The sequence below is a fragment of the Benincasa hispida genome, chromosome 6, assembly GCF_009727055.1.
Source record: "Benincasa hispida cultivar B227 chromosome 6, ASM972705v1, whole genome shotgun sequence".
Taxonomy (NCBI): Eukaryota; Viridiplantae; Streptophyta; class Magnoliopsida; order Cucurbitales; family Cucurbitaceae; genus Benincasa; species Benincasa hispida.
The window spans coordinates 55,157,697-55,170,513 of record NC_052354.1 but is presented as its reverse complement, the minus strand read 5'-3'; the positions used below and the strand labels follow the sequence as shown (position 1 = coordinate 55,170,513).

The 12,817-nt window shown below is 31.7% G+C and overlaps 1 protein-coding gene across 1 annotated transcript; it reads left to right on the top strand.

Annotated features, from left to right (window-relative positions):
• The first annotated feature begins 3,688 nt into the window (after positions 1-3,688).
• LOC120079305 (sugar transport protein 14-like) lies at positions 3,689-12,076 on the top strand. Its single transcript, XM_039033458.1, has 3 exons — positions 3,689-3,694; positions 9,096-10,067; positions 11,839-12,076. The coding sequence occupies exons 1-3, from the start codon at positions 3,689-3,691 to the stop codon at positions 11,980-11,982; spliced, it is 1,122 nt and encodes a 373-aa protein (XP_038889386.1). The 3' UTR covers positions 11,983-12,076.
• The last annotated feature ends 741 nt before the right edge of the window (positions 12,077-12,817 follow it).

Sequence of the window (12,817 nt, the reverse complement as noted above, 5' to 3'; positions counted from 1 at the left end):
GGTTACACACATGTCGAAACTTCAAACGATTAAGGAGATAAGTGGGCTGAAGCAGATTAAGGAGAGAGCGAGATTCAAAGGGAGATATTAGGAGAGAGCGAGATGTTGAATGAGATTTTAAGAGAGAGCGAGATTCAAAGTGAGATTTTAGGAGAGAGCGAGATTCAAAGTGAGAATGTTGGAAAGAGCGAGATTTAGTTTATATTGACTAATCTGACTAACATTGAACTGGTAAAATGAAATGGTTGAATAATTGAAAAATGAGATTATTCAGAAATACACATTGAATGCTAAGATTACGCATTGAGTTTCTGGTAGTAGATCCATAATAAAAAAAAGTGTTTGTGATTGTTCCAGAAGAAATGAAAGCTAGTAATCATTAATGGAAAAAATAACAACAATAACAGAGAGAGCGAGAGCGAGATCTTAGGAGAGAGTGAGAGTAGAGAGCGAGATCTTAGGAGAGAGCGAGAGTAGAGAGCGAGATCCTAGAGAGAGAGCGATACTGAGAGAGCGAAATCTTAGGAGAGAGGCGAGAATGAGAGAGCAAGATCTTAGAAGAGAGCGAGAATCTAATGAGAGAGCGAGACTAAGAGAGCGAGAGTCTTCACTTTATTTGAATTTTACATAAAAATATATAGGGAAAAAAGAGAAAAAAAAAGCTAATAATCATTAGACTATAATTGAATATATTAGATTATTATACTATAATTGAATAATCATTAGACAATAAATTGAATATATTAGATTATTATACTATAATGAATAATCATTAGACAACAAATTGAAATATATCAGATTATTATACTATAATTGAATAATCATTAAACAACAAATTGAATATATTAGATTATCATACTATAATTGAATAATCACTAGACAATAAATTGAATAAAATAAATTATTAGATATTATTACTATAAATTGAATATATTAGATTATTATAATGTACAGTAGATTATTATAAAAAAATTAATATACAATAAATTATAAAAAAAATTGAATATACAATAAAATGAATATATAATAAAAAAAATTATTTGTTATTCAATCCCTAACTATCTGGAGCCCGTCTTAGTAACGAAGGACACTTCCTTCGATTATGTCCTGACTGGTTACAAAATCCACATCGTTGTCGAGTGGCTGGTTATGTCCAATCCATCTCGTTGTGATAACGTGAATTTTTCGGTCTACCAGGTCTTCTCAACAACGATGGATTAGGATGTAAGAGGGTATATTTAGGGTGTGTGATCCAGTAATTTTCATGCGATACAGGTTGAAATTGAGGAGAGTAACATTCAGCATACGTTGACAAATGTAGTAGTCCTCAATAAAATCTTCGTAGTTCATGTTAAAATGTGAGCAAACGGCCATAAAATACGAGCATGGAATATCGAATGCTTGCCACTTGTTTTACATGAACAGTACGCTTGGTATGACTTGTTTTCGAGATCATCAAGTATAAAATACCTAAGAGAAATTGTAACACACGAAATGATAGTTTAATTTCAGATCGACATGCTGGTATAATTCGAGCAGTGAACAACCCAGTAAATAGTTGGACAAGACCAAATGTCACCATCGTTTCTGCTTATGACATATCGTTAGAAACTTCAATAAAAGTATAAATTTAATTCATTGAAAAATTATGTTTATCGTGCCGGGTGTCATGTTTCAAATTCAAAAGTTTCAACAAAGCAATTGAAGATAAATAAAGAATAAATCGGAGCTGTTCAAGTTTTTTTTTGACAGCATTAGTTTAGAGCAATGGACTCAAGCACATGATGAAGGATTCAGATATGGGTGTGATGACAACAAATCATCAGAGTGCATAAATGGATATCCTCAAAGGAGCTGAATGTTGCCTATAAATGCTCCTTGCTCAGATAACATTCTTCAAATGCGTGACTATTTTTGTAGAGAAAAGAAACAGAAAATAAAGGAGTCATTTGGAGCGTCAAGATAAACCCAGGACCTGTTGATCTCGAGTTTGTACGACCAGTCCATTCATCGATCATATGTGTGTATGGCGAGATCGTACTACTGGAGAAATATCTTGCAGATGTCGAGAGCAGGTTATTCAGTTGGACTGGCATCTGATCACAGCCTTGGTCGAGAGATGGAGGCCTGAAACACATACATCCATATGTTTGTTAGAGTATACGATGGAGTCGACATATAGGTAGTTGATCTAGACCTTCGGTGACACTACAGGTGTACTCTGAGTGTAAGTAGTCTGATACAGATGTTACTCGGTGCGACCCACCTGCCGACAAGATTAAAGGATCGTTAAGTTAATATGGTTAGGAACACAATTTCGTAGCTTACAGATGATGCAGACGAGAAAACCATCATAATAAGATATGCACGAGCATATATACTACAATGATGGTGGAAGTCTATTTTCAAATAAATCAAGTCATTTTGTTCACTTGATGTTCTTGCCACTATTAGCTAACCTCCATGACGCGGGACGGTATTTGTGGGGTGGAGCATGCTTGGCATGGTTGTATAGACAACTATGCAAAGCAACAAGACCTGAGATTCGAGAGATAGTTGGGCCTCTCATACTTTTGCAACTATGGGCTTGGGAGCGATTTCCAACAATGGCACCACAGCTATATCATGTTAATGATGCCAATTAGTTAGACGAGCCTACGGTTCCGATGTATTGTCTTAATTCAATTTAATTTATTATATCACTGATCTAGTTAATTTAAATTCTAAATATCAAATTTAAAAATTTAGGTGGAGAGACAAATTTTTGTGTGACTAGGACAGCCACACACATGTAGTCAACCAGTATAGATACAATCGTTTGATTTGGCTTTGAACAGGTTAACGATATCACTAAACCTAATTGATATATTTATTCACATTTTTATTGTATTTGTCTTTAATATTGCTCTATATAATAATATTTTGATGTCACGGTGTTTATTGTCAAGCCGTTGAAATTATAGCACTCACTTTAGCAATATCCTTAATATGTGATTTATGCATAGTGGTCTTAAAACCATATGGCAATAACATGCATATGCAGTGAGGAGATAGTCCCTTCAATATGTTTTCATACATTTGGCATAATGATGAAGAAAGCCATCTTCCTGAGAGCAGTGATGAGTACCAAGTTCCTTTAGAACAGAGTCGGTTTTCGATCCCTAATCGCAACTTGTATATACTGAACCCGTACTGGTATGATATTGACTATAGGACTAGAGATATTTGAGATTCCGAAAAAGTTGCACATTTTAGTAGCTGAAGCATAACATTATTGATCGTGCTAAGGTTTTTGCGAAAGTGGGGGTTTCTCTAAATTAGAACAAAATTTTGACAACAGATAATCACTCTAGAATATAATTTCATTCTGCGAAACATTAATCATTCAGATCAAAGAGGGTGCTAACGTCACTCAGTCCATTTCAGGGAGGCAACTGTGGGTATACTATCTGGGTACAATATGAATGAATATTATCTAATTTTTCTTTTATTTAAATGTCTTTATTTTTATCCGAGAGCAGTGTGAAACACAACAGTAGACTCTCCGTGCTGGGGTTTGCCGACAGTCGATTCCGAGACCAGGTCTTTACTATATTCTGTAGTGACAAACACCAAAGATATACTGGGAGAAAATTCAATTATATGTACGATATACCTATTGTTCTTTCACCAGCTCACCTAGACGTATATGACGGTATGCTCCTTGTGTGGGAGGAGAGAGAACAAGAGAAATGAGTTTCTTATTGAAGCGTAGTGCTATCATAAATGTAGTATACAATGTGATTATTTTTGCCTCGCTATTTTATGGACGGCAACCTTATATAGAGTTTCTAAAACGTATTAAATATATATATTTTTAGTCGCTAAATGGAATGATTTTGGACATGTAACATTTTGCAGAGTTAATCCGGCTAAATGGTGACAGTCTGCCTTTTTCCAGCAACAGTGAGCGAAGGGATCCATCCGCATTTTCGAATCCTCTCATTTCCAGTGCTTGGATAGTATGAGAGAAACCGTCAGATGAGCCAGTCAAGGTGATCCGGGTTCGCTCCTGAATCTAGAATCCATAACTCATTTCCCTCAACAAGGAAACTAAAAAGATTGAGGGTTACCTGATTGGCAACTGTTTGATCCCTATTTGGTACCTGAATCCACCGAGGGTGGTCACTGGAGGCTTTTGATTGTCTGATGCGGTTTGGCGGCCCCTTTAACTGAATTCACCCCACTAGAGCCACCGCCCCAAGATTTCGACCTGTCATTCGGAGATTTTGAGGCGCTAAGAGCACGTTTTGGTTTCTATTACGACATTATGATCGATCAGAGGAGGTGTCCTTCGTCCGTACTCCAACATTGCATTGGACACTAATTGGTTCCCAACACTGAGATCCTGGGCCGTGTGGTGGCCAACTGGAGTTTCATTAGCACTCGAAATAATTTGTAATTATGACAGTCACCCTGCAGACTGGGGTGTTTTTACTATTCTGCTTGTTAACATCAGCTCCAACGGACTTCACCCCCGAAGGCAGCCTGACTCTACAGTGGAACATACCGGGCCCATGTCAATTGCATTGAATCTATCTTCTTCCCAAGGTACCAGTGAAGCCTGAGCAACATCAAGAAGGAACCCGAGCAACCTCAAGTTTGCCCATGAAGTACGAAACGACGAACGAACCAAAGCTCGAACCCATTCGATGACGTCCCGAGCCTTGGGGACACATTGATTTTGAATTATTTTATATAAATGAGATAATATTAATTTACATTTTTTTTATTTTTAATAGTGAAGTTATTATTTTTTTTAGAATCTTATTCTTTTTAGAGTTTAAATAAAATAATAAAATATTTTAGAGACACGTGTTTTTTATATTTGAGAGATATATATACTTGCGACAAAAGTTAAAAAATTTGAGGAAAGCGATGACCAGAACACCGAAATTAGAAAGTGGTAAGTAAGAAGTGGGTGAAATGTTAATAATATTTATATGAAGGAGGAAAAAATAAGACAGGAATTTTGTTTGACGGGTAGTTCTTGTCTCTCTATCAATAGCAACTCGCCCTTATTTCCGCCACGCATTCTCAGGCTACAATCAAGCTTCACACAACCGCCTCATAAAAATTCTTGCTCTCTCTCGTCTCTTGCGTCTCAATAAAAATGTCTCAGCTCTCCAATACATTTCTTGCTCTGCTCTCATTAATCTTGCTCTTCGAATTTGATTGGGAAGCTTACTCAAGTGGCCCTAAAAGAGCAAGGAGGATCCAGTTACTCCGTTATCTCTCACGTGCAGACTTGCTGAGATGACAGTACCATCCAGTATAAAAATTATTCCACAAGTTTTGGAAAGTGAATTCCAGGGGACCTTATTTGGAATTTTAGAAAAATACGATCTTTTGATAGAAGAAGGCTCCCGGTAGATGATAATGATATTAAACAAAACTCAATTAATGTTAGGAAGGGCCAAGGTCGGAGGACCTAACCTATTTAGGTCGAATTTTCAACCCTCGACTTATTTAAAAAAAAAAAAAAAAACAATAAACAAATTTTTTACAAATAGTTAGAACAACAATATAGAACATATATGTTTCTTCAAATGTTTAAAACGACAATATATTCTTTTAATTTTCCCATACCTTTTTACCCTACACCCACTTTCATCTTCTCGTCGTTTCTCTTTTACCTCAAGATTTCTAAAATAATTTACTTTCCGTTTTCCATTTTACTGCTTCCGGCTGTCTCCCTCACGGCGGCCGCAATCAGCTTCGTTTAAACCAAAGTTCCGGATACTGTTTGTATATATACACACACCACGATCGTGCTTCATATTTATTTCTACTATTTTTAAGATTCAATATTTCGACCTTTTTTTTTTTTTTTTTTTTTTTTTGTTTTTGAATATTTATTTTTGATCATATTTTTTTGTTCAATTATTGAACAAATAGAACTGTTATAGGAAAGGCAAAATGTTCAATGGGTTTTAATATGAAAAAAAAAACAACTTTGAAGATGAACTTGAGAAATTAGCATATTTAGAGAAAACATTGATGTATTTTATCAAATTTTTTGTTGATAAAAATTATAATTAAGATAAAATATTTAGTTTTTGAAAAAATTAAACTTGTTGAATGTATCTTCTGACCTTTTGCGGAGATGGTCATTTTTTACTGTATTACTCTATGCATTCTCTCTATTTTTCTACTTTGTTACTTTTCAATAATCATGATAATAAAATAGTTTCTCATTTTTTTTTTTTTTTTTTTTTTTAAGATTTTTGGCAGTGAAAGAAAAGAAATAAAGAAACATATGGAGAGAAAAAAGGAAAATTGGAAAATAATGGCAGGAGGAGGATTTAGAGATGGAGGACCATTAAAAAGAGCTCATCTTTATGAGTATAATTTCACATGGTATTGGATTTGTGAAAAACAAAATTTTTACTTTCTAAATTTTGATAATTTGTAAATGTTAAGTTTATATATATTTCAAGCTCAGATTAACTTGTAAAACTCATGTTTTACCTTCTATATTTAGATAACTTGTGAAAATCAATGTTATCCTTTAAAAGTTCAAAAGTTTGGCTAAGTTGTAAAAATTAAGGTCATGCATGCATTATAAATTTAGGATGACTTGTAAAAGTAATGTTATAGACTATAAAACAAATTATCATAAAAATAGCTATTGGACTAAACAACTTTCACTTATTCTTTATTGAAATCGAAAAATTAAAATTAAACGTTGACAGTATTTTAAAGGGTGAATTATATAAAATTAGATTTTAGTGGCTTCAAACCTTGAAATGCTTATTTACTTCAAAAGAAAAAAGAAAAAAGAAAAAAACTTAGATTTGTTAAAAAAAAAATATCTTCTTTCTCAAGATAAAATAAAAGTTGAAAGTTGAAATTGATTTGAAAATGTAAAAGTTAAAGGTTCCGTTTAGGAACTATTTGGTTTTTAGTTCGTAGTTTTTGAAAATTATGCTTATAAATACTCACCCCACATCTAAATTTTTAATTCTTAGATTCCATTTCGTAATAATTTGATTCTTTGTTTTTGTTTTTTAAAATTAAGCATATTCCATCCACATTTCTTATAATGTTTTGCATCTTTATTATAATTGTTGAATTCTTAGTCAAATTTCAAAAAAAAAAAAAAAAAAAAAATTGAAAGCTATTTTTTTTTTTACTTGATTTTTTAAACCATTGGTGAAAAGTTGATACCAAATGAAAAAATTTGGAGGTAGAAGTAATGTCATAGGTTTAATATTAAAAAACAAAAATATACCAAACGGAGCCTTAAATTTTCAAGTTTATATTTATTTGATATTAAAACTTATATAATAAGTCCATAAATGTTTAATTAGATAATGAATTTAGAAAAGGTGTCCAATACATTCCTAAACATTCATTTTCGAGGAAGGGAGAAGAGAAGAGGGAGAGGAAAAAAAAAAAAGAAAAAGAAAAAGAAAAAGAAAAAGGATTTGGTACGTTAAATTTGTCAATAGTTTGCTTTCTCACCCCATTTTTGCCATTTGTTATTCATTTAACATTGTTTTAACTATTATTTAGACAACTACCCTAAATTTGTAATTTTTTTTTATGAAGTCCATTACTCCTGAAACTTACTCTTTGCAATTTTGTGTTTGGATTTCTAATTCAAAACTACCATTAAGCTCTCATTTTTATGTCAAATGAAATTCAAAATTTTAGAATTTACTAGGCAGACAAAATATAATATTCAAAGATTTATACATTTTTCTGAGAAAAATATCCATAAAAATTTATGAGACAAATTTAAAGGGTTTTTTTTTTTTTTTTTTTTTTTTTTTTTTTTTTAATTTTTTATTTAAGGAAAACCTTATTATAATTGTAATGTAGATTTGAAACTTATCCAAATATACTTGTTTTGTTATTTTATTTATTTATTTATTTATTATTATTATTATTATTATTATTATTATTATTTTAATATTTTATAATACTTCGTATTTAAAAAAAAAAACTAGCTTTTTTTTTAAAAAAAATATTTTATAATTCCTCGCATTAAAAAAAAAACTAATAACCTTTATTTTTTTTTTTAAAAAAAAACATTTAACTAACAAGGTCATGTTTATACCCGTTGAAAGGTAATCCATCAATGATTATAAAAAGTGAACCGCGATTGATTACTATTGTTTAATCATAATGAGATGTGGAGTCTTGCCTTGAAATGTATAATCAAATCATATGATTTAATTGATGAATGAAAGATGCTAAATCTGATTGCGATTAAAAATGACGTGGAATTCATTATTTTTACTGTAACTATATAAAAGTTAATTTGTTACATTTATTGTTATATTTAGGTAATAGTAATAAAAATGAGATAGATTATAAACGTGGCCTAAATTTCAAAGTTATAGTATAACAACACTATTTTAGTCTTTACAATTTTTTTTTTTTTTTAAAGTGATCATGTTGGTAGTTATATTTTTAAATATTCATTTTGGCACGTATTTTTAACTTTGATTCAATCTCTTATTTTCCATTTTTAGGGTATTAAAAATGTCACTTTTTTGAAAGTCAAGGGTATTTTTAAATATAACAAAATAAATCAAAATATTTATAAATATATCACAATGTCACTATTTATAACTAAATAGTAACATGTTGTTATATTTGAAAATATTTTCAATATTTTTTTATTTAAAATAATTACTTAAAGTTCAAAAGTTGACCATCGAAAATGAAAATAAATATTTTTAAAGTATTAAGACAAAAATCAAATAAAATTATCGATAATAAAATAACATGATTGATGATTTTAAAAGAAATACCAATTTTAAAAGTTGACTAAATAGGCTCAAGTAAAAATTTCTAAATACAAAATTTTTAATTTAAGTGTTCCAAAAATAAGGTGTTGTTTGTTAATATTTTATTTTTTATTTTTAAAATTAAGTCTATAATAATTTTCAAAAAAATATACTTGTTTTTAGAATTCGACTAACCATTTATCCCTACACGATGAAATAAATTTAATTTTCATAATAAAAATAATAAAATCAAACAGTTACTGAAAAATAAGTAATTGAAACAATTTTCTGAAAACAAGAAAAATTCTGAAGCAGAAGCTGCAATGGCGGATTTCAGGTGGAGTAACTTCCATGGACGACTTTCTGAAGCAATTCTTCCCAAAAGTCTACAAACGCAAACAACTTCATTTCAAAGAAACAGATTACTGCAAATACGACGATCAAATCCTCACTCGCTTCACTTCCTCTCTTTACTTCGCCGGTCTCCTCTCCACCTTCTTCTCTTCTCACATCACCAGAAAACATGGCCGTCGTGCAAGCATTCTTGTCGGATCCGTCTCCTTCCTCGGCGGCCTAATCAACGCCGTCGCAATCAACATCGCTATGCTCATCATCGGCCGAATCCTCCTCGGAATCGGTATCGGATTCGGCAACCAGGCCGTTCCATTATACCTTTCCGAAATTGCTCCGGCCAAAATCCGAGGCCGAGTGAACCAATTATTCCAATTAACCACTTGCCTAGGGATTCTGATAGCCAATTTCATCAATTACGGAACAGAGAAGATTCATCCATGGGGATGGCGATTGTCGTTAGGGTTAGCGATGTTTCCCGCGGCAATAATGTTCATTGGCGGTTTGTTTCTTCCTGAAACGCCTAATAGTCTCGTGGAACAGGGGAAATTAGAGGAAGGGAGAAGAGTTCTTGAGAAGATTCGAGGAACTGCGAATATCGAAGCGGAATTTGCGGATCTTGTTGATGCGAGCAATGCGGCTAGGGCTGTGAAGAATCCGTTTAGGAATTTACTGCGGAGGAAGAACCGGCCGCAATTGATCATCGGAGCGGTTGGGATTCCGGCGTTTCAGCAGCTTACGGGGAACAATTCGATTCTGTTTTACGCTCCTGTGATTCTGCTGAGTTTAGGGTTTGGATCGGCGGCGTCTCTGTATTCATCTGCGTTCACAAGCGGAGCTTTGGTTGTTGCGGCGCTGATTTCAATGTTTCTTGTGGATAAGTTTTGGAGGAGGAAATTCTTCCTTGAAGCTGGATTTGAAATGTTCGTCTGCATGGTAATGTTCCTTCCTGTACTTTGTCCAATCTATTCTTAATTCACAATGGATATAATTATTTTTTTTACAAAAAAAAGAAAATGGAAAACAAATACACATCGGGGAATTGTTTTAGATGGTAACACTTTCGAAAATATTTATGTCGACTTTTTTTCATTATTTGAAACCATCCTAAATTTTTAAAATTAATTTCATTTTGGACTGATTTTAAATATAAAAATATAGCGAAATGTCATTGTCTATTAGTTGTAGACACTTATACTATTCTCATCTATCAATAGTGGATGTCTATCAGTGTTTATCACTAATAAACTGTCATATTTAGGTATATTTAAAAATATTTTCAACAGTTTTATTATTTAAAATAATTTCCTTTCATTTTGTCAAAGGTTTTTCTTTTTTAATTTGTATTAAATAGGTAACAATTTTTTTATATATTAAAAAAATGGTAACATTTTAAAATTTAGAAATCTAAAATAGAAAAAAAAACATTATTTTTCTTGAATTTAAATTATCTATTATAGCATTTAAACTTTTAAATTTATTCTGAACTTTTAAATTTTGGTTGACAAAACTTTAAAAAATACCCACTTTAATCCATAAATTTTCCAATATATAGATTATGATTTTGTTCACAAATTATTGACGTAGTTTGAAGTCTATGCTTATATTATAAATATAGCGGTCTCGGCATTTAAAAGTAAAAATATATATTTTGAAAGGGAACTGAGGACCCATGTGAATATGGAGAGAATAGTTAAAAAAAAAAAAAAATGGTTATTATTATTATTATTTTTTTTAATTATCTTTTCTAGTATATAACTCCCGATATCTTTTAGTAACTCTTATGACAAGAGGAATACTTATATGAATCGTATGATAAATTGTGGTTAGGCAATTAAATTGGTATTATTCTATAAAGAATATTTTTCTTATTAAATGAAGTAACCTCCTCCAAATTGAAGTTAAAAATAACCAAAAAAATATTTAAGAATGGAAAGAAGAAAAGAAAATTTGTCAAGTGACAAATTGTAACTAGATAGTGTTGAAGAATTTGACACAAAAGAAGAGACAATCACTCGGATGAAAGAAATTTTTATAAAAAATATACCAAGATGGAATCTACTGAGAGTATTTTTTCACTCTCTCAAAACTCACTCACTCACCTTTCTACTTTGAATTTGTCTAACTTTCATGGCTTTCTTTCTTTCTTCATTTTTTTGCTTTTTTGACCTATGGAGCCATACCTCCTATTTATAGGTGTGAGATTCATGGCTCAAATAGGAGGATTTTCTATTTTCTAAGATCTAAACTCTTTTAAATATTTACCTGAGATTATCCCGATCTAAAGAAATTCTCCAAAATTTCTTGGAACCTAAAAAAAAGTTTAAGATATTTCTAGATATTTCCTTTAAGATATTTATTTACAATCTTATGAATAAATCTAGAGGCGGTTTGATCGGGAGCTTCCCTTTCATTACTTCTTTCACGACGAGGGTCCAATATTTAGACTAAATTAATTATATAGTATAGATATTTTAAAAAGCTTCTACGATAGTTAGTGTTCGTCCTACTTGAATAGATAGACCCAAAAAGATGGGCATAGTTGAGGATGCAACAATGCCCGTATGTTGGTTGATGCTCAAATTCTTTGCATTCTTATATCGTATTTATTAGAGGCTAAAAAAAGACTAATTCGAATAAGTTATTAAATGAGACTACTTAAATCATAACAACGATTGAAATTGGACATAAATTTGAAATACTTCAGATAGCGGGCGATAACACTGAAAATAAACTTGGGACAAGGAAAGGAGCTATCGAAAGGCGTAAGCATATTGCTAGTGTGCGTGATTTGGCTATTCGTTTTAGCGTACGGAAGGTCATGGGGCCCATTAGGATGGCTAGTTCCTAGTGAGCTATTTCCATTGGAAACAAGATCCGCCGGCCAAAGCATTGTGGTCTGTGTAAACCTTTTCTTCACAGCGCTCATTGCTCAGTGCTTTCTGGCTGCAATGTGTCATCTTCGCTACGGTATTTTCATTCTCTTTGCATCTTTGATATTCCTCATGAGTTGCTTCATTTACTTTCTCTTGCCTGAAACCAAGCAAGTTCCTATCGAAGATATTTATCTTCTTTGGGAAAATCATCCTTTTTGGAAGAGGTTTGTTAGAGAAGATGAAGAAAAGCCTGCAACCGAAGTACTTCAAGTTTAGGTATTTTTCTTTTCTTTTTTAGGGAACTTTTTAATTTATTTGAAAGTTCTTTTTCCCTTTTATGTTAGGGTTTAGTATATTAGTAAAATTTGAACATGTGTGCTTTGAGTTAATTTTATTGTTGGCTTAGACATTGTGTATGGTTGTTATATTATATATTTGTGTGAGAAAATTTCAGAAGCCATATTGGATTTTTTTAAAAAATTTATTTATTGGTTAGATTACACATATTCAATCGTCTTGATATATGTTTTAAAATTCATGAATCTACTGGACACGAATTTTAAAGTTTTGAACATGTTCTATTAGATGTAAAATTCAAGTTTATATATAAAATTCCCCTCTTCCCATCTCCGCCCCCATTTCAATCTCCATCCCTGTGAAATTCCTTGTGGGGATCGAGGAGGGGATATCCCCACTGGAAAAAATTTCTTCATTTGTATTTTTTTTCAATTTATTCATTTTGTAAAATTTTATTCTCAACCTTATAAAATTTTGTATATTAAATCGTTATTCCAATACAATTTTTTAATT